Source organism: Ambystoma mexicanum, chromosome 10 (genome assembly GCF_040938575.1).
Source record: "Ambystoma mexicanum isolate Mex_15411 chromosome 10, UKY_AmexF1_1, whole genome shotgun sequence".
NCBI lineage: Eukaryota > Metazoa > Chordata > Amphibia > Caudata > Ambystomatidae > Ambystoma > Ambystoma mexicanum.
In genome coordinates this window covers 1,306,111,416-1,306,134,634 of record NC_090932.1, presented here as the reverse complement: position 1 = coordinate 1,306,134,634, position 23,219 = coordinate 1,306,111,416, and the positions used below count along the sequence as shown (strand labels likewise).

Sequence of the window (23,219 nt, the reverse complement as noted above, 5' to 3'; positions counted from 1 at the left end):
TGCCAGGCATGTGGAGTATATATCATTTTAATTTCCCAATTTTCCTCCACGGTCACCTCCTCTGCGACCTTCTCTCCAGTCTCATTACACTCATCTGTAGAGGAACAAACATCACATTCCACCAGGTCATAACACCTAATATCTTCTTCCACATGACAGTAAAGCCCGTGAACAGGATGTGACACTTCTGAACAGGTGTTACATAACCAATAGTAAAGGTTTTTGCCCACCATTGACAGACAAGACATCCTCAAGATTATGACAACGACTACGAGCAGGATCTGTCTGATAGACATCCCCAAGGATCCCAGATGCCCTCGATACACATCCTGAAGAAACAAGATGCCAGTGGCGTAGTGTGCAGGAGGCTTACCGTGTGCTCAATATGAGTAATGATGTCAGAGATATTGCTTGTATAATCTGGTCTAACGGTGAGGAGCATGGAGATGATACAACGGACAGAAGAGCAAGATTTGGACGTTAACTGAGAGGGGACGGGAATGGGGTTGGTAGGGGAGGAGATGATCAATGAGCTGCACAGATTGTCATGAAAGAGTATGTTGTAATTTACTTTTCTCTGGTGTGTCAATCAAAAATAAACATGTTTAAAAAAAAAAAAAGTGCTGCACTCGCTCTTTACGACTGCACAGATGCCTCCCTGAGAGGCCAGAACCATGTCTAACGCCATACGGTTCTGAAAATCAATGGTCCGGAGGACCACCTGTTGCCAGGAAAGTATAGACAAGGAGGAGGCTGTCGTATTAGCAATATCTTCCACCAACAGTGAGAGCTGCTTTGTCCTGCCTTAAGTGGGAATCTTCAAGCAGTCCCGTGATTCATCATGCAGAGGTGGAGGTAATGGAGGCTGTTCATTCAGGCTCTAGGAACAAGTTCAATGAGGTTTTATGACAGCCCCCTATCGCAGTCAACTATGGAGGAGTTTATAAAATTGGCCCATCTGCCGTGTGATAATCGGATGGATAAGGATCTGAATCACAACCTAAGTACCCTCTTAGTGCTTGGACTCTCCTTTGCCCACCCGCCTTCTCGTCCCCCTCCCTCTTCCCCTCATCCCCCACTGGAGGGCTCTCAAAGTGGAATGAACGGGAACATTATGCTAAATCTTCACAACGTGCGAATACAGTCAATACCATTCCTCCATCTGGTCCGCTGTTAAGTCTTTGCAACGTGAGAATAAAGTAAATGTATACAAGCATCTGCTTCATCTGTCTCTTTATCAGCCCCCAAGTCTAAAACCAAAAATCCAAAAGGATAAAGAATTCAGGCAGCCACAGTTCATGAGAAGATTAAAAGCTACTAACCAGGCAGAGTCTTACTCACCGAATTCTGATTTGAGGGTCTTGGTTAACTCTTTGGGGTGAAAGTACCTAAACCATCGATCTCGGCTTCAGGGCAAATTGAACTGAGACTCGAGTCAAAGGATTCTTCATCTCAGAATGATTTGGTAACAATATTAGAACCTGTAGAGACTTAGTGAGAGGGGCAGATCAAGGGAATCCTGTTCCTCCAATGAAATTGGCTCCGATCTTTACTCGAGGAAAGAAGTTTTTACTCGAGGAAAGAAGTTAACCCCTATTGTATCTGGAATCAAGGATCTAACATCATCTTCAGCTCAAGCGATGAGTGAGATTACAACCGTGTTTCTTGCCCCCACTGATAACCAGATGAACAGGCCCTTACTGGGTCTGAATGACTGTGGCTTGTCGACCATTCTAACCTGGTCTCCAGGTTCCGATTAAGAATACTGGACCTAGGAGACCACCAGGGGGCGCAGAGGTGATGGCTGCCTGAGCCTTCGTCTCCCACTCCAAGCACAAGAATACGGCAAAACATCCTTTCAGATGAAAACTATATGAGATCCTGACCACACATTTTCATCTTTAAAGTGTTGGGTCTCCCTACGGAGAAGTGAGGAGCGAAACCGTAGCCCATTACCTGGTAAATGAGACTCTGCGAGGGAATCACCCAGCTGCGACGCAGCAATCTCAAGATGGCGGACATCAGGCGTAGACCGCTGTGACGAGGAGACAGACTTTCTACACCTGCTCCAGGCCCACCAGAAAAGGCGAGCAGACTCAGGCTCCCTTCCGATGCGCACCCTCCCCGTGCGACTGCTCCAGCACCGCGGGTAAGGAGGTGGTAAGGGCACAAAGTAATTGCACAGCGCTCAAAGGACGGAAAGCGCTCGAGTCTCTTGCCCACCCACCCACTGCAGGCCCTACTCTACACAGCTGATTCTAGGTAATTGCAGCACACTCATACTGAAAGATGAACAGCAAGAGGAAATTGCTAGTGGCGTCGGCCCGCATTGTCAGTCTCACATGCCGACAACAGTCCACTAATTACTCCCCGGACCATCTGCTGCCGCAAAAAACATACACCAGCTTGTCCCTGGCTATGCGACAATGCAGCCTTTCCCATTGCGCCCGTGGAGCGACGGCGAGCCCCAAAACAAAGCTGGCACAGCAGGAAGGGAGCCTAGTGTAGCGCGAACACTGTGCCCTTGTCTGGCAATACACGGCACTTCCTATGTCACAACACTCTGCGGCAAACACGAACCCAACTGCAGACCGTAAGCCTCCCTGAAGATATTTACAAAAGGAGTACAGTCATAGCGGTACCCTTCAGACCAAGCAGCACAAGCGTGCCCGCCCAGACAGTATACCAAACCCTCCTCAGACCTCCAAACATAGGCTCCCTTTCACTGCCATCGGAGCCCTGAGTGAGGTGGGGGAAAGTAAAGCTAAAACCACGGACAGCTCAGAGGCGGCACAGGAAGGAGCTTTGGAGGACCCCATGCTAAAACAGCACAGGGGGCAAAGTTCAAGAATGTGTCAATGTAAGAAAGGTACCCCATGTTAACTTGCAGGGTCCCGCTCTAAATAGTTCCATGTCATTTCATCGCGGGATGTTTTTTCGCTGGGTTTTTTAAATGGATTTCTTTACAAAAAAACTCATCGAATTCTTTTTTTTGTGGGGGTTCCCCTGCCAATCCCCATCCCCTTTAATTTTTAATATACTCCTGAACACCCACACCCAATTTATATATGTTTCTAACCCCCCCAAAAATTGGATGAGTTTTTTTGGCAAAAAATGTGCGGTAAAAAAACCCACAAAAATTATCCCACGATGAAAGGACGTCGTACCCTCTAAATACCCATGCCTTAATACACTGTTTCCCCCCCAGAGGAAAGGTGCCCTCTGAAATCACACAGCCCATGCTCAGAGTGAGCGGGGAGTCTGCGCAGGCACAGAAAGAAAGAAAGAAAGAAAGAAAGAAAGAAAGAAAGAAAGAAAGAAAGAAAGAAAGAAAGAAAGAAAGAAAGAAAGAAAGAAAGAAAGAAAGAAAGAAAGAAAGAAAGAAAGAAAGAAAGAAAGAAAGAAAGAAAGAAAGACAGTATAATAGAAGCAAATGAAAGATAAAGCACAGTTGAACGGATAAGAACCCCATCACACAGAACCCCATCTGAAATAGTGATGGCCAGGACAGTGCTCCCCTAGACACCATCGCAGAAAGAGTGAAAACAGCAAGCTCCCATTGGGTGTAGACACAGCAGCTTCAGTCCTGGAAACAAACACTCTTACAAGGAACCTGAGAGTTAAACTTTTGCTGGTACCCACTCTCCTTTTGGAGAGCTGGAACAGTAAACCCTTTACAAACTATGATCGTTCTACCACACTCCAAGAAACATGGAACAAGGCGTGGTCCAAAGCTCCTCAGAAATTTCGGGGAATGACTGAGACAGTGCCACCAAATCTGACATTCGCCTTTTGCTTGGCGAGATCCGCTCAATAAAATCTAGCCTCACAGAAACGGTCTCAGACTTACAAACAAAAATGGCCAAGGTTGAAGACTGGATGGAGGCGGTAGAAAATAATCAGCTGTCCGGTGACATAACAGCAATGCATTGTGAGGCAAGATTTCAGGATTTGAAACAGAAAGTATGAGACATAGAGCTGAAACTGGACAACTTAGAAAACGCAGAACGAACATCTGCATTATAGGCCTATGCGAGAAACAAGGTGAAACCCCAGTCGGGGTTCACCACAAAAACGTTCAATGTTATAACGCCAATTCAAACTCCCGAAACTAGATGTCCTATTTGTGCAGGAGATTAAATATGCCCATGGGGGGAAGGCAGAATAATAGGTAGAGGAATTGGAGATATGATATGGGCCTCGGGAACCGGGAAGAAGGGCGGAGCGGGTATTTTGTATAGGAAGTCGATAGGCCTCCAGATAAAGCACATCCACAACGAAAGCCAGGGTAGGTTCATAGCCCTGAAAGGAAAATTAAGGTCACGCACAGTCACGCTCTGCTCTGTGTATACTCCTAACCAAAATCAATCCCAATTCAGCGAGTCTCTATTCAAGTTCCTTGAGGGCTGGAGAGAAGGCACGCTGGTGAGGGGGACTTCAATGTTGTAGCGGACTCCAATTGGAACTGGGATTCAATGAGGCAAGATGCTCGCCCACCAAACAGTCTTCAAGGGTAAAGATTCTTGAGCGAACTGAGGGAGCACCACCTGATAGATACCTGGCACATAGCACATCTGAGGGACAGGGCTTTCACCTTTTATTCTCCCCCGCATCTCACATACTCGTGAATAGATTACCTGCTGGTGGGGGCAGAAAACGAGAACTCAATATTTAGTGCAAACATAGAGATAGTGGCCTGGTCAGACCACAAGCTATGTAAGTTGGATTTGGATCTTAGTCCTCCCCATAGTATAGAATGGAGATGGGTCTGTAACGATTACCTCTGCAGAGATCCTGTATTTAAAAATACTCTCATGAAAGCAATAAATGACTATTTCAGCATAAATGATACAGGTGAACTACCACTGAACACAGTTTGGGAAGGGGGGAAAGCCACAATATGGGGGATCCTGAGAGCTGAAGGGTCATACAAGAATAAAATCAGGCTGAAGAGAGAGGAAGAGCTTAAACTTGAGATCACGCAACAGGAACAGGATCTCTGTCAGCGGCCAGTGGAAACGGACTCAATCCTGGTTCAGATCAAAGTGCTCCGAGAGGAATTAAAAGACATCTGGCAGGGCAGGGCTCTAACGCAATTAAGATATTTAAAACAAGATTATATGAAAAGGGCAATTAAGCCCATACCATGCTGGCTAATCGTCTACGTAAACAAAGAGCAGACAGGGGATACATAAAATTAAGAAAGAATAGGGAATAGCGCTGACTGATCCCTGTGAAATCACATAACTCTTTTTGATATTCTACACCGTATTATACTCAGCTGAGGGAGAAGGCTCAATTTTGGAAATCGAAAGGTATTTGTCTAGTCTTCCTCGGCCCTGAATAGCGCAAGACCACCTAGACATGCTGAACAGCCCGATTTCGATTGAAGCGGTCCAAAGTGCCATCTCCAATCTAAAAGCAGGCTGGATGCCAGGACACGATGGGTACACATCAGCTTTCTACAAAGCAAACTGTAACTCCCTTGCCCCCTTCTTGACCAAACTTTTCAATACAATTCTAGCATCAGGTCAGGCCCCCCAAACATTCACCGAATCGAGAATAGTAGTAATTCCTGAAGAAGGGAAAGATGTCTCAGAGTGCGCATCATAACGTCCAATCTCGCTTATAAACATGGACGAAAAGATCTATGCTAGTATCTTGGCCTCCTGCTTGGCCCAGGTCCTTCCCAAACAAGTTTACACCGACCATGTTGGCTATGTAAAAGGCGGGCAAGGGGCGGATAATATTTGTAAAACTCTGTACCTTATAGCTAACCCTGATGAGAAAGAAGACTGACCCATTTTGATGTCTATCGATGCCGAAAAGTCATTCAACCGCGTCGAATGGCCCTTTCTAAATGCAGTCATGAAGTGGGCAGGCATGGCCGATGTGTGGGCTCAGGGCACACAAGCGCTGTATTGCAACGCTTCGGCCAAAGTCTTGGTCAATGGCATCGCCTCAAGCTCCTTTGACATGACCCGAGGCATGAGACAGGGCTGGCCACTCTCCCACTTGTGGCTGCCTAGTAGTGGAACCCTTTGCACAAACAGTTCGGTCCAATTTCCAAATTTACAGAATAGTAATGGGGGAAGGGAATATAAGTTCACAATGTTCGCAGACGACGTACTAACATATCTCACCTGTCCACTAGACTGAATCCCCGCCCATTTCAAAACCATAAGGGAATATGGAGCACTGTCAGGATTTCGAGCCAACTTAAAGAAAACAATAGCACTGCTGCTACAGCGAAACGCTGTCATCCCTCTTCAGCTCATAGCAGAGTGGGGGTTTCACGTGCAGACATAAGCCATTAGATATTTGGAAGTAGAGATCACAACGACCTTAGCTAATCTGTTTGACGCACATGATATGCCCCTATGAAACACTGTTAAAGCAGACTTGAACATATGGTCCTAATTATCTCTCTCTTGGGTTGTGAGATTCACCTCAATTAAAATGAATGTTCACCCCAGATTCCTATTCCTCTTCCAGTCTCCCCCAGTGGTTGTTCCCAAAGCATTTCTAGTGGAGGTCAAGCGCTCACTACTGGCATTTCTCTGGGCAAACTCAAAACCCAGAATCCCACATGCAGCACTGATCTTGCCAAAGGATAAGGGGGGTATGGGGTTCCCCAATATTTTAGAATACTATAGAGCCTCCCAACTCCGGATCCTCTCTGATCACCTGTGGGACAACTCAGAGAAGCAGTGGGTCTCCTTAGAAAACACTTTCTTTGCACCGGTTACCCTGGGGGAATGGTTATCGGTTCCATTTTCCTCTATGCCCCTAAGGACCCAGTCCTAGCCATACTATGCTATTTAGGGCACATCTCCCATTACATGAAAGTCATTACAACGTGGTCATCCCCCTTAGCTGCATTTGGTCCCCCCATACAAAATCATCTGAGCGAGGTATTCCGCTTCCAGCCCGTATATGAAGAAGGTCTAGTTAGAGCTGGACAAATGCGGAGAAAAGGGTCCTACGTTCCTAAAGACGCATTAGAGGAAGCATTGCACAGTATCACGATAGCTCCCTTACTCTACCTACAACTGAGAAATGTCCTCCAAGATTAACGCTGGGGCGACTCCCTTCGGCGCCCCCTCGCAGCATTTGAACAGGTTCTTAGTGTGTGCCGAGGCTCGAGGGGGTTGATATCCCAATTATATAGCGCACTGCTCACCAGGGGTCACTTAGCGCGTCCCACATCTGAAAACCAAATGGGATGCAGAATTAGAGTTGCATGATCAGCTGGACATGTGGAAGGTCATGCACAGAGCCGTATGGAGCTCATCGATATCCATGCAATATAAAATGCACAACACAAGGCTATTGATGATATAGCACTGTACCCCTCAATGGCTATCCAAAATGTTCCCGGGGACTCCCCCATAATGTTGGAGGGATTGTGGGGAGATTTGTGACTATTGGCATCATTGGTGGAAATGTGTGAAGGTCCAGACATATTGGAAGGAGGTCTTGGGGTGGATTCAAGCTATAGATGGTATTAACAGAACGTCCTCCCCACTACTAGTTTTGTTTGGTATCGAACCAGATGGTGAGGACTCCTACGTACCACTCTTGCACATGCCCCGAAATCTATTTTTAGCAGTAAGAGTGTGCTTAACGATCAAATGGAAATGTAACACCTTGCCTACAAAAATAGAGTGGATCACGAAAGCCCACTCTATCTATGAGATGGAAAGCCTCACTGCCGCCCTATTGGAATCCCGTTTGCACATAGACTTGATCAAATTTTAAAGACCACTAAACGGCATATTGGGAATCGATGAAAGGAGCAGATTTGTATTGAGCAGTGGTGTGCTTTGAGCTAACTATCAAAAGTCCTGACAGCTCTTACAGTGGGGCCCCGCTCAGGCTTCAAAAAAAGGTCAGACGCTACCCATCGGATATGGACGAGGTTTAATTGCAAAAGTGGACTTATTTTAAGAACAAATGAGATCATGTGCATTTTTGAAGTATTACAAGCATTCTCGTGATGAGTTAGGGAGGGGGAGCGACAGAGGAGGGTAAGGGATGGATTAATAAAAACAAAAAAACAAAACCATGGTTTTACTAATGTTTGGCACTTTCTGTTTGGTAAACTTTGTGACCATCGCTGTGAAGTTAGCATGTTTATTATGTCACTGTCACACTTGTTGTAAAATCAATAAAAATTACATTAAAAAAAAAGAATACTGGACCTAAACCCTGACAAGACGGGCGGTAACACTTGAAGCACAATTCTTTGCTCCCCCTAGATTATGGTTACATCAAATTACTCCTCATATGATATGGCATTTATAACGCACCTCCTGGGTGGGGAAAGACAGTGTTAAATAGGTCTTGGGTGTTGGTGATTACTAGATCTATTCCCGGACTTTATTTATTCTCCACCCTTGACATTGATTATATCTGTTTTTCCTCTGATACAAGAACTGACATCGTTGAATTGGGTTTAATTACTCGATTGGGGGTAGATGCTTTAAGGTCGGCTCGAACTGAGTTTAAAAAATTGGGCTATGAATTATCGACCGCCTTACCAAATTTGGGATTAGTGGTTGATTCTAATATTAATGCGGTTGATAGATTGGCTTCGCTTGGCAGAGATGGGTCATATATGACTATGGGACACAAAAAATAGGGCAATGAAGGGGAAACTTCAAATAGGGGTGAACCTAGAGATCTGCAAAATAACGTCCTCACTTTTCTGCCAAAGATCCTTTCCCAAGTCTTCTAACAGCCTGGGCTGACTGAGGAGTCACTTTAGGAGTTGATGGTGTAACTGCAGGGTTCCAGCAGTTTTCTTAATAAGAGGACTGCAAATAATATATTTGGACGCTATGATACAATCTTCTTACAGGAGACTTGGCTTATGCAAACATTCGCGAGAGATGGCTTTTCAATAGTGGAAAATTTAGCCACAAATTTTACTGGGGATGGGGGGCGTCCCGAGGCTTAATGATAGCAACCCGACTCCAGGTTTTTTAACTTAGTGAAGATCCCAGTCGAACATCCAGGCACTTTTTACGCTTGCACCTCTATGCATTCTCCTCTAACTGTTATTCTGATCAATTTATACAGGATCGCAAATGTGATCAAAGGAGTGTACGAGCTAATGGGGAAAACTGGTAAAAAAATGTAATAGCTGGAATTTGCAGATGATTATTGGGAACATTAAGGGGGATATCTCTGTTGCTCCTACCAGGAGAATGGGTTCTCCAACCTCTATAATTGATTATATATTTGTATCAGAAGAACTGTTTATGAGGTGTGTACACTTTGAAATTAAATCTACGTAGCTCAGTGATCATGAAATGCTCATTGCGGTTTTCCGATTTGATCAGGGGCTTCCCCTATTCTTGTTAATTCTGCAGTGACTCGATTGTAACATTTTAGATTAAGAAATTACAACATTCTCTATCCTGTGCGGTCGCTGGAGAAATATACAGCCTTAGATGTCCCCATCTTTCTCAGGATTTACTTTTGGAGTTTGACTCTCTGGAAAAGTGAGCAGTAATACAAGGCGACTGCATGCGCATGAGTATGATGAAACTGCTAGCATACGGAAAAACATCATGAGGTAAGCTATCCAATTACTCAACAGAGAAGTGACTGATCCTATATAATACATGAAGCAATGTAAAATACTGATGAATAACTATAAGTCTTGGTCCAGAGCACATTGGTATTTGTGCCAACAGAAAGATAGTGAGGAGATGTTTAGATCTGTAGGGGAATCACTCAATACGCAATTTTTTGGCTCTCATCAAACAGGGTCGAAGAAGACAATCTTCTTTACAGTCCAATGTCGTAACTGGAGCGGCTTTGGCAAGCCTATTTCCAGTATTTATGCAGGCGATCGGAGGGCGACTGGTTTGAATGGGACATCTTGAAGGTATGGTAGCTATTCTTACCTCTTGAACTTGTTATGGAGTTGATTATGAAGGCCTCTCCATCTAGAGCTGCAGGCCCCAATGGACTGCGCAACTCTATTTTGAATTCAGATGGCCTACTGTGGTCCGGCATCCTCTTGGACCTATTTGAAAATATTCTAAGACTTAGATCGTTGCCTGGATCCTGGGAAACAGCCTTAATAAATTCAATCTGTAAGAAAGGGGACAGATTGTCCCTGAGTAATTATCGCCCACTTGCTTTATTGGACTCTGACAGGAAAATCTTTGCTGCTGCTGTCCTCAGAGACCTTGAAGCATGGGCTGATTCCAGGGGTATCCTGCATAGACATCAAATTGGGTTCAGGAGGGGCCTCTCTACATCTCTCATTGGACTTATCGAATGGTGCTATTGGGGAAATCCTGGCAGAGGGGATGTCCAGTACTGTATGGAGCATGGCTGGATCTCTCCTCAGATTTTGATCAATCATGATTGTCTCTCAAGTAAACTTTAGCACTGGGGCATTCAGCCAGACCTTTTCACAATTATCCAGGTCAGTATAGATGGCGATGGCCATCTTTCCTGCCCTATTTCCACAGGTCGTGGAGTGAGGCTGGGGTGAATTTTTGCCCCCTGCTTCTTCAATCTCATTCTAGCTGACTTGGATTTAGCACTAACTCCTAGTGCGCTGGGCAGTTTGAAGATTGGCTATAAAAGTATACGTTGGTTGGCATGCACAGAAAATATGGTCCTGCTTGACTACACGTCCGTGGGACTACAGCAATTGCTTGATGCTTTTGGAGAATATGCAGAGCTAAATGATCTAATAATGTATCCATCTAAGTCCCCTACCATTTGTTTTTCTCTGCCTTTGAAGAGAGGCCTACTTTTGGGTGGCCTTTAAATGGAGTTTTGGTTCCTGTTCTATCGGAGGTGAAATATCTGGGCCTCATGTTACTCTCTGGCCCCTCAATGACACCTATTCTAGAGAGGCTAGGGCACCCAATAGATCAGTTGTGTTTCTAGATGAAGAGGTTGTCTCTCAAATGCTGTAGCTTCTCTATTGTTCCTGTTTGGTTTTATAGGAACAACATTGTTCTGATGATCTTATATGGCCTGGAGTCCGTCCCCCGGTCCTGGACTATAGATTGGGTGAGGATTGAGGGTCATCTTTGGAAGAGAGCATTGACTCTGCCCAAGTCACTCCTGATGGATAGTCCTTGTTAGGAGGTTGGCCTTTCCTCATTGGCAGCTCATTTGGATTTGGACTGTAGACTTTTGTCTCTCTTTGGGCACATAATCTTACTGCAAAAAGCATCTTTGTGTGAGGATCTAGCCTATCATATGGATTCTGGGGTCTCTCCTGTTTTAACGTAAATGAGAGCAATGGTGATAGAGATACTCTCTAAAATTGGCCACCCAATTGAGGATGTTATTAGTAATCTTCTTAGAATCAAGAAGGCTATCTTGGATCGGGATTGGGAACTCACAGTGGATACTATGCAAAAGTCTTTGAGTGTCCCATCTTTATCAATCAAAGATAACCCTAGAGGTAGTTTGCCTGTATATCTTATCCGTATACCCAACTCTAGTTGGAGACAAGAATTTATTAGGTTCAGGTTGAACGTTATCTAACGGGGGAGTTTCAAGGGATTAGGGCCATGGGCAATACAAAGGGTGTTGAACCTAGTGGAAATGTATGTGGAAAGGTTGGCTCAGTCACTTAAGCATATCCTGGTTGAATGTACTGCCCTCCACACTCTAAGTTTGAGACACTTTTTGCGTTTTGTAGGGTGTGAGGAATGGCTAACCTCGGTCCCATTTTGGGAGAGGCTCGCTTCCGGACAGGAAGTTCATCTTGTTATTGAAGTTTTAAGGTTTCTTAATGTGCTTGGTTTTATTAAATTGTGATAATGTTTTGATTTAGGTTTCCTCTCTTCCTTTGCTTTATTACTTTTTTTAATTCTTTTTTTAATTACTTTTCCTATTTTATTTTATTGCATTACTTATTTCACTCCATCTTCATGGAGATCATTTGCAAGTAAGATGAATTTGTTGAATTATTTTACTTGTGACTTTTTTCTTTTTTCTCTTTCTCTGTTTTGTTTTATTTGGGTGGGTTGTGTTCTATATCGTCTAAACAATGTTTTTTTCCTGTATTAAAAATTGTGAAAAGTCTTATAGATTATAACACAATAAATAAAATAAATAATAAATACCACATGTAGCAACTCCCTCCCCCATTGGTGGGTAACCACGGGTATGCCTTATTTCCACAGATGAAATATGTTCCAGATAAGTAGCATATCCATCCGGGGAAAATGTCGAATTAAGGTTACCAAATGTAACATTATTAATTACCACACTAGAGTTAGCGGACAGGTAATACTGGCATCTGCTGGTTCCCATGAACACGGATCCTTGGTTAATATAACACAAGACACCCACTGCCGGGGATGGTAGGTGCAGGGCAGCAGATTTTCGGTGTACCATGTTTGGTTCAGGGAAATTTGGAGGCCCCATGAATCCCAACGGGGACTGCACATCCCTGCAGGGTTTTGGGCGTTGTGACTAGGAGACTAACTTGAGATCCAATCATAGACGACCCCCCCCCCCCACTGAAAAGGAATTGATGGTATAGAGTATTGCAACAACAAATCCTGGGGCAAGTGGCCACATACCCATCAATCAGTTACGTTAAAGATGCACGCATACTGCCAGGGGAGGTTCAAATATGTATTTTCACTGTGTACCCAGGGCTGGGCTGTAGGCCCATCCATCTCGTGACATGTTGTTCGAGAAAAGCCCCAGTAATCACAAAATGCATAAATATCTATATTCCAACAACATTTATACTGGCAGTAATATAGTACAACACATGTCGATGGTTCCCTTCAGGCTTTGAGCCATGCCCTCGGGACAATATGTCATGGGTTGCAGACAAAGTTCCTTTACTAGATCGCTGAAGTACGTAAGATACAACACACGGGCTGAGCCTGTTCTATAGACCAGTCCTCCCATCATAAATATGTAGGTTCTGTAGCACAGCAAGTCTCAATGTTCCAAAGTTCCACCTCCCTTGTCAAGTTTCCAACAGCGAAATCCACAGTACACAGTTTTATGGTCGACAGATCCACCTACCAGTCCAAACTAGAGATGCTGATAGCACCAGAGTCACACAAATATCAGAGTCATAGTAACAAAAAGCATGACCAATACGTGATAACAGCAAGGTCCATAACCTGCAGGCACTGGGCATTTAGCAGCAGTGACATTTACTCTCTGCCATTGTATCACCTAGTCAGAAGGACTCATCGCTGTTGGGGGGACACATCCAGAAGTGAGTGACTTGGCCTGTTGGGCTTTTGATCAGAGCTACTGACTATCGGATAACCTCCTGCGGAATCGCAGGGAATACCTCTACCTATGAACGGTTGTGTGGAGATGGTATTCCAATAGAGAAACTCACTCAGCGTTGAACCTTCCTGGACCTCGACCACGTGCCAGAGGAGCCTTATCAACAGCTGTAAAAGAGATTCAGCAACTGCGGATCCCTGTTCTGTACGTACGAATATTGTCTGATGGAGGGCGGTGACCTCGCTCTCAGATACTGATCGCTCTGTCCCAGGAACCCAGGAAATATCTGATACTGATACACATTTGGCAGCATCACTGGCGGTGGCCTTGGTGATGCCAGTGGTCAAGGGGAGCCAGTCCACGGATGATTGGTGGCCAGTGAGGTGATGTTATCAGCTGGGGCAGCGAACTTGCAGCAATGTGCCATGTGAATCCAGGCTGGCATGCTGACATACTTCACTGCTGAGTTGGTACATAACAAAACTTGAAAGGGACCACTCCATCTCGGCTGAAGTGCAGACATTCGCTGATGGACTTTCGACAGGACCCAGTGTCCTGGGTGCAGAGGGTGGCAGGGTCCCGTAGCCAGTTCAGGCAGACCTTCGTGAAACCGAGCATGAAGAGATTGAACAGGTTTAATTAACAAGCCACAATATTTCATCTGGTACCATCTTTCAATGATAGACTCTGCATATGGGAGACTGCTGCAGGTGCAGTTCCCATCCTCATGGAGTGACCAGTAAGAATCTTGTGGGCCAACACCTATGTTTACGCTGGGGATTGTTTCTCATAGCAAACAAAACAGGGCATGGGGACACTTTAACCCAGCCTCCTTACACACTTTTGACAGCATTAACTTGAGGTCATCATTTTTGCATTCTACTTGTGCACTAGAATGAGGATGATAAGCTCAGTGGAATTGTTGTCTTATCTCTAAAGATTTACACACAGCCCTAATGACCGACCCGTGAAGTGGGTAACTTGGTCACTGTCTATGCATAGTGGCAATCCAAACCGAGATATAAACTCAGTTTACCCAGTAAGTCTAATCCAAACACATTCACAATGGAACAAGGGCTCAGCAAGAAAGCAGATTGGTCGGAAATTGGACCTATCATGACCTTAAGCAAAGTATACACACGATGAGGTATTGGAGTCTTTCCTATGCCCACTGTGTTAACTACTTCAGCAGAATTACTCATTTGTGAAAACTCAGACGTTTTTAAAGTGGAGCGTGATGCTCCCTTGTCAACCAGACATGACATTTTCTGACCTGCAACAATACAGTCAACATAGAGGGTAATAGGATCAATCAAAACGAGTGGTTTAACAAGTTCAGGGACCACTTGGTAATCCTAAACATCGGTCGATAGCACTGGCGGTTGAGATGGGAACCTTGCCTTCTCTCTTGGTGTGGTTGGCTGCCCGCCTCGACTTTCATACTGAGGCTGATGTGAATAGTCAGCTTTCTAGTGTCCAAGCTCTTTACAATAGCTGCATTGGTCACTATACGTGTTGGTGTAATACCTTTCAGCAGTTTGCCCTGGCCCAAATGACTGAGGCGCTCCTCTCACTCTTCCCCATCCCCACCCACACCCACCCAGAGCGGGGCAAAACCAAACAATGTATCTGCAATGCCATTAACTTGGCCTCAGTAGTTTCTTTTTTTTCTCAACCTTTTCATGAAAATGATGTGCCGCCAACATAACTTCCACTATTCCCTTTCCTTCCCATCCTTTCAACACTGCCTTAATTCCTTCGGACAGTTTTGTTTGCAATCCCATTACAAACTGTACCACCACAGCTTGTGGTGCTAACTGCATCGCATCCACAATCCCAGAATACTGTTCAAAGTATTTCTTCAGACGTTTAAAATACTCCGCTGGATTTCCTCCCTTTGCTTGCTTGCATGCATTCATCTTTGACCAATTGGTCTTTCGAGGACAAATTTGAATAACTGTTTGCACCAGCATATAAATAAAGGCTTTCAAATCTCTAGTGTGAGCCAGTTCTTCAGCTGGCCAATATGCGCAGACTTCAAGCAACGTGAATGTATCTGTTGGCAGTGCTGCTCGTAACAACTAATTCAGATCAGCACAAGTGGGGTGATAACAGTCAATAATTGATAATAGTCAATAATGACCTGCAATTCCTCCTGAAACTCAAAAGGGTCTTCTTGTATCTTTGGAAAACTTTGAACAATATTAAACAAATAAGGAGCGCTCCGTGGGGCATATACAGTCACTATAGTTTCTCACCTTCCCGGGAGCTGTCTGAGCGGGAAAGAACTAGCAGTGGTATTACATTTTGTGTTCGGAAACTCTCAAACATGCCTGAGGATGGCAAAAACAGGTTCGAGATCTGAGCCCATAGCTGAGGAGTGAATAGGCTCTCCATAAAATGCATTGGCGTGGACTGGAGATAGGTTGAAGGTTGGGAGAGTCTGGACTAACTACTCACCTATCATGTATTTACTTAAGAATAGTCAGGTTATACGTGTCCAAAATACCTTCAGGACTTTTTTTTAACGGGGGCTCTCCTTGTAGTACTGGATATCATTGTTTGTACCCAGCCTTATGGGCTGGAAACTGCAGGTTTGATTGCTTGGTTTTGTAAACTTTTAACTGCTCCTGGTGCTTCTCTTGAGTTTCGTTTAATGCCCAGGTCTTAAACTCAGCTTGCCTCTTCGTCACTCGGGTATACCAGTTGAGATAACTGTCCAATTGCCGTTGGTGTACACATGTACCTTTCTTCACTGGCACCATTCCGCAAATTCGTTATCCTGTGTAAATCAAATGTGCCTTCCTGAGGAAAGTATCTAGGTGGCTCAGTTTGTGTGTATTTGTGCCCTTGTTCCAGATACATACGTGATTTTGGCAAATAGTGAGTAAACATTAAGTGTGCTGACTCCCTTTAGGAGGAAGCAACACGTGTCTAGGCTGCCCTGACCCCATTCTCTCGGGGGTAAGACAAGATATGACTTATTATGGAGCCAGGTCTGTTTTTATCTCTGTCTGCATCAGGACACTATCGAGTCCTATGGGACTCCACGGGAATGGAGACTAACATTTTCCGGTGCCTGACAGACCAGCCCGCCGGGACTTGTGATGTCCCGGTGGCCCTGGGCTATCAGGCGCTGGAAACAGTGTTACAGTCTGGCCGCCGGACTTTTAATGAGGCCCAACATTTTGTTCCAGGATGTCTTTTCCAGTGTGTGGGGGCTTAGGCATGAGTCATGGCGGGAATTGTTATTAATGCCAGTACTGGCGCTAATAAATATGTTCCTGAAATCTTTGTGTATTAAAAATACCCTGATGACCAGCTAAATAAGATACAGAATGGATTGAGAATGCAACTCATAGTTGCAGATATCTGAATTATTAACACTAAGTGAAAGAACGTACTAACAGGACAAGCCTTTTCCACTTAAATAAGGCTTTCATGAAACGAGAAGCATTCTTTATTTGTTTTCTTTCTAGCAAGGGATGCGTTGCTGAAAGGTCTATTAGAAGACACGAATAAATACATAAGCACAGTTCCTGTACTAACCAATGATCTCATAATATCTCGTAGGGTGCCTTACTCGCATAATATATGATGACTCATCTAATAATAAAACGATAAAAACTGGAGTGATGTAAGAGACACACTCTGTTCGCTTTACCTTAACCCAGAGGAGCTTGTGGAGGCAGGTTACAAATATGACGGCTGACAAATGTACATGAATCGTAAAATGTGGACAAAAGCGACTGAAGTCATATGAAGAAATGACAACATCCAAATATATTTCACTTTCCCCTTTTGCTTTATCTTTTCCTGCTCCGAACGATACCCTGCTTTCCTGAACGAGTTTATTGAAATGATTGGTTTCATTTTAATTATGTGTGTCTCTTCTTATGATTATATCATATGCATTTAACTTTTATGCACTGGCTCAGGAAGGGCTGCAAAGATGAAAATGTAGTACATCTTTTAAAAAAAAAGGGTCTCATTTTTATGATGTGGATCAACTATATTCCAAATAAATTGTTGGTTTCTCCTCCATAATATTAAATGTATTCTTTAGGCCTCAGAATGAGTCTGGCGGTGGATCCAAATACTGTTCTTTTTCTACCTGATTATGGGTTGTGAAACCCATAGAATATGAATAATGCCTTCCGGTGAGTAGAGGTATCCCTTCTGCTCATTTCATCATATTGCTTTAGACTCTTTTGTCAATTCTCAAGCACTGTGGGGCTTTACAATGTTGAGTTATTAAAACCCATAATGAGGTGGTGAATTGCCATGACCATAGGCAGCAATGGTAATTCATTTTGGTGGAATAAGCACTGTTAACATTGCCAAACTTTCAATGAGGCCCTTTGGATTTGCGAACTGAAAGTGTGCCATCTTTAAACATGTTTTGCTCATGGAACAAGCCGAAGGTGAAATATTGTGTTTCTTTCATCCTATAAAGCATTTCTCATCAGCTCCTTCCTATGTTGCCCCTTCAGGTATGTGTTTATCATCCAGAAGGGATACCAAGCACAGGAGACCGGGCCCGAAAGCTCCATCATCACCAAGGTGAAGGGACTCTCGCATTCAGAGGTGGCTGGTATCGGAGAGAAGGTCTGGGATGTGGCGGAGTATGTGAAGCCCCCTGAGGTGAGACCTGAACCTCAGCAGTGGCAGGAGGGGACAACATTTCAAGATGACCACAATGAAGCCTGAACTCTATAGTTGATAGCGTGAACAGCGGGTGAAGCCCTGTGCTGCGAGACATTATTTGCAGCCTGCTGAATTGGCAGTGATAGAGGGGGCTAATTTGCAAAGCTGGGAGACTGGGCTCTGGAGCAGTTAAGGTGGATAGGATGCAGAGGCTTGGGAGGTGAAACCTAAGTTCTGCAGTCATTTAGGCGTTTTAGAAAGCTCCCAGAGAGGACACCTCAACTCAGCAGTGATTTAGGAAGATAGAATTCAAAGCCCTCGGAGGAGAGGGAATTAAGGTAAAGTACCCAGAAAGTGAATACTGGAGATAAATGGTCACTTGGGAGTAGACAAATATCCCTTAGCTAAGTGAGGACCTGAGCGCAAGGGCATGGAGGGAGGAGTTAAGGTAGCTTGGAACTCATTATGTGCCGCAACTCAAATGGAGGTCTAGACCTCAGTGTAGGCTAATTGGGGGCAGGGGGGTTGAAGGACTTGGACACAAAGCCCCCTTCCACGCCATCTGCTGGGTTAGGCTTGGGGTGCAGTAATACTTGCAGTAATACTTTATGATGGCACAAAGTGAAGTTCTTAGAAGCAGGGCTTCTAAATTAGTTTAGTGGTGGTCTATTGGTCTCCCTTGTTGGTTTTTGTCTGTTTTAGTTTTCCCCTTGTTGGTTTTCTGGCTGTCTTTTGATTCATTCTTTTTCTAGGTCATTGTATGTTTTTCTCTTTTTTTCCTCTATCATCTTACTGTGTCTCTGTAGTCTCCATCTTTGCCCTTTTAACTAACCTGTCTCCCGCATGCTACTCTGTTTTTCTCCCTGTCTCCTCTTTTGACTGTATGATTGTACCAATATTTGCTATATGCTGTGCCACTGTCTCACTCTATGTTCTTCTGGGTTTCTCAATGCCTTGCTCTTTGCTCATTTGGATATCTATCCATTTCATTTTTTGTTCATATGGTTGTACTTCTATATCATGGTTCTGCATCCATCTTCCTTTGGTTATATTGGTCACACTGTTGGTTTTTTCTCACGTGTCTGTCTATCCATCTAATTCCTAGTCCTTCTGGCTGTCTGTTTGCCTTAAACCTTCCTTGTCCATCCCTCTCTTTGTTATATCTCTGCCTATCTCTTTGGCCATCTGATTCCCTCAGCTTCATTGGCTGCCTATCTGACTGTCGCTGTGTTGACTGTCTCCTTGTACTTCTACCTTCCTCTGTAGGGTGGCAGCATCTTCACCATCATCACCAGGACTGAGAGCACTGCATTGCAGACGCTTGGCCGGTGCCCTGAGGTAAGAGGGAAGCAGTAATTTCAAAAATCAGGCTGGCTATAATAGTAACTAAGAAGCCAGATCTTAACACTACTGGGTCATCCTTAATTAAAAGTGCTGACCTGGAAGACAGTGAGCAGGACCCACTATTTGTTTAAGTGATGGGTGGCAGGGGCGCTACTCTGGGTCCCAGCTGCAGTAAGCTCAAACAATCCAAAGTTGTTCTCCTCCTAGCGCGCTTCCATGCCTCAGCAATCATCAGGGAGGCTGATTGGATGCAGGTCTGCAGGGCTGAATCCCTCTGGTATGTACCAGGCAGTGGCAGCAGGGAATTCTGGTAACTGTAATGTAGAGCCAGCCAGGATCCAACTCTCCCCCATTTTCAATGTTAGGCCTCAGTAGCGCCCCTGCCACCCCTCAAGTTATGTTTGCACATCATACTGGAGATTATTGATGTTACTTAGATGAGGCTGCGAGTTTTAACCCTTTTCACTCTGCCTCTGTTTTAATCTATATCCTCTTTTTAAAAAAAAAACTTTTTAATCATGAAAAGCACATGCACTTTGTAGGAAAGATCTACCCTTGGTCTTTTTGTATTGTAATGAGTTCTGTGGACATGTCAACGTTGTTATAATGTTGTTATAATGGTATTATGATGATCACATTCTTCATGAATGCATTGTCTTTTTATCTGTGTGTACTTTTATGGTTGACTAACCGAAATGAAGTGTATGATGATGAGAAGTCCTGAGGCAAGGCTCTTCAAATCTAAAAATAACAAAGTTCCAGTGATTGGCCAAAACAAATGTCCAAAACCTAATTGTTACAAATCAATTCCTATGTTACCTACTTTCCAAATAGGTCTTGCAGAAAGGCTCCCAGAGCCTGTATTCACACTCTGCTGTTTCTCAGCCCTCACTATTCTCAACTGGCTCTTTATCCCTTTCTCAAGTCTCTGGGAAACTTTCTTAGCCCTGGGAGCTTTGCCCATGGTGTCTTGGATTCGTTCTCCTCTCTCCAAAGACCCCCTGTCTAGACTTGGTTTTCACAGCTTACACTTCCCTTCCCTTATATCAGGGTGTCTTCCAATGTCATCTGTTCTTATAGCATGGCGTCTTGTATCAACCCCTGTTCTTCTCCCTCAATAGAGCCTTCTTCTGCTTCAGTTGTTGTTGTCTGGTCGAATCCCTCCTGGACCTTCCTCATGCCTGAATGTGGCTGATGTATTTCTCTCCCTTTCTTTGGGTTCTTGTCAGGAAGACTATATTCTTTTTTTGCCCTGTCACAGGCCCTCCTTTGCCTCTAGGTTGCAAGTGGGGGTGGGGGTGGTGTGGGGGGGGGGATTTTTACCCTCTGGTTCCCTTCTCAGAAGGTTTGAGTTTCTATTCTTGGCTTCCAGCCTCTTGAAAGTCCCCAACTGAAGCACTTTCTCAGTCTTGAAACTAGTAGCTTTCCCCAGCTGCTCTGAAGCTTAAGCCAGCATCCTTGTCATTCTTTCCGTGGGCGGCTTCCACAGTCCTGCTTGCAATCGGGGGAGTTGAGCCTTCGGGTGTGTGTACACCACAGCTTCCTCTTCTGCCGTCTTTCTGTGAACCCCACACTTCTGAATGTGCAGAACTCTGTCCTTGCATCAGTGAGTCGCTGAGGCAGTATCTCCTCCGACTCTTTCTCTCACTCTCTATCTCTGTCTCTTTCTCTCTTATCCTTCCAGCAGAGGCTCTGTCCCTCCCCATTCTCACCCCATTGTTTAACTGCTACCGTTTCCATGTGTTAATTCCGCCGCAAAAATATCGCAATGCAAAAATATTGCCATATTTTTGCAGTGAAATTCACACATGGACGCTGCGGGGGACGCCCCTGCAACCCCTGCATAATTTTTTAATGTGCGGGGGACACCCCCGCAACCCCCGCTCCCACATGATATCCCCAACAAAAATATCGCCTATGGCGAGCCAAACGCCCATATCTACGTCGATATTTTTGTTGGGGATACTGTGTAGTGATACCTCCCTACCCGGGTTTTACGACTAATTCAGATCGGACAATTAGGGAACATTCATGATTGCCTACTTCTGCTCAGAGCAAGGCTTCAAAAGTCAGAACGAGGGTCAGCGCCATCTTAAATATGTTTGGTTCATGGACTTTTCTGTGAGACTGAACAGTTCTGCGTCTTCTCTGTCTTTCCTGGCCTGCTAGTACAAGAAGATTTCAGGAGCGAGTCCTGTGCTCTCTGATGTCCCTACTGAGAGGAGTAAGTGGCTCACCTCTCCCTACATCGTTCTCAAGGTTTAAAAGCTCTGCAAGGTCTGGTATAATCTATAGTGATCATGTTTCCACTGCATCTGCTTTGTCACTATCCCGGTTTCTTGTCGCGTCTCCTAGGCCCCGAACCTGTATTGCAGGAAAACTTTACTTTAATATTTTGAAATTCATGGTCATTGTTCTCTCGGACCAGTAATCCATTCCTTTCCTACTAGTTCCACTATAGAGAGATCTGAGGATACCGTGTGATCCCACCCCAGCCACCCTTGCAGAGGAATCGGAGAGATAGGAGCCTGTCCATCCCCATCCCCAGCTGCGCTCCACCCTAATACATTAAGACCGTTTTTGGTGCAGCCTCACCACAGCTCTCATAGAGTTTTATAATTAGCTTGCCAGACTGGGAAATAGAGCATAGCCCAGAACTGAGAGGGCCTCTGCGAATGGAGAATGAAAGTAAATACTAATAGTACCAACATACACACATATATGGACTGAGTGAGTCTGCATGGACTGAGAGTGCTTGTATGCAGATTACATTAGGAGTGCCTGTGTCTATCGCCAGTGTCTTTGTGTGTTATGCAAGGAAAGTTTTGTCATCGGTCTTCGCAGTCAATTCCCATGCTGTGATCACAGAAAGCAAGAACTGGCTTTACTGAGAGAAATTAAAGCATGCTGAAAACACAGATCCTCAACCCCTCACTTATGTGCCCGTCAGCCCTCTTTACTCGTTTATCAAACTTCCCTTCCCTTCACCGCCCCGATCTCTTTTTGGCCCTCAACATCATCCCGTATATCGCCGCCTCTCTTTCCTCGCATTCTTCATCTTATTCTCATTTGTTCCCATCCCCTATGTGCTGATTATTCACACCAGACCCTTTCTGTCTTTGCTTTATCTCTCAGTCTGTGCTCACTCTTTTTATCTCACATTTTTCTGAATTTCTTTCCTTTCCACTTCTTTGTTCACTTTTCTCTCTCACTCTTTACATATATATCAATCTCATGTCGTCTGTTAACCCTTTTTCTAATGCTGCATGCATCTTTCTTCTTCCTTGGATCTTACATCACTTATCTCAACCTCAGCATTTCTCTTCCTCTCTCCCACTTAGATCTCCCTGTCTTGATCCTAATCCCATTCCATAAACTAATTGATGTTCTGCTACCTTCTATTGGCAAAGCAATGCATATATAATACCATGCAGTAGCTTTCTAAGTCGCATAGATGTTTTCATTGAATGGTAGCAACCACTCCCATTCTAAATTCCTCTCTCACCTAACACTCATTTTTCCCCCTCTGTCTTTCTCTCACCCTCTCCCCTCCCCCTGCTCCCCATCTTCCCTCCTTCCTTGATGCCCATCTCTTTCAGAGCAAGAAAGTTCATAATGCCAACTGCAGCTCTGATGCGGACTGTGTGCGGGGCGAGATGTATATGCTGGGGAACGGTAAGTGCTTTCCCTAAACGTGTGTTGACCCATTATCCATTGAAAGAAATGGCCACTCATTCTGCCACAGTTAGGCGCACCCCTGTGGGAGCCATCGCACAGAATGCTGGGAGAAACCTTTGAGGGACATTGCAGGAGACAACAGGGACCCGCTGATACCCAGTGTAAGAGGCAATACTTCTTTTATATGTGGGCTTAAAGCCCGTGATGTATTGCATCCAAATACATGTGACTGCACTAACCTCCCCTTTCGTTTAACAAACAAATACGTTATGAGAGCTGTAGTCATAATTAATATCTAT

General features: G+C 44.6%; 1 protein-coding gene across 1 annotated transcript in view; it reads left to right on the top strand.

Annotated features, from left to right (window-relative positions):
• P2RX2 (purinergic receptor P2X 2) overlaps window positions 1-23,219 on the top strand; it is a 380,622-nt gene that overhangs the window by 134,061 nt on the left and 223,342 nt on the right. The window contains exons 2-4 of the mRNA XM_069619329.1: window positions 17,745-17,895; window positions 19,165-19,236; window positions 22,842-22,917. Coding sequence (XP_069475430.1) covers window positions 17,745-17,895; window positions 19,165-19,236; window positions 22,842-22,917 — 299 coding nt within the window. The remainder of the gene's footprint in view (window positions 1-17,744; window positions 17,896-19,164; window positions 19,237-22,841; window positions 22,918-23,219) is intronic.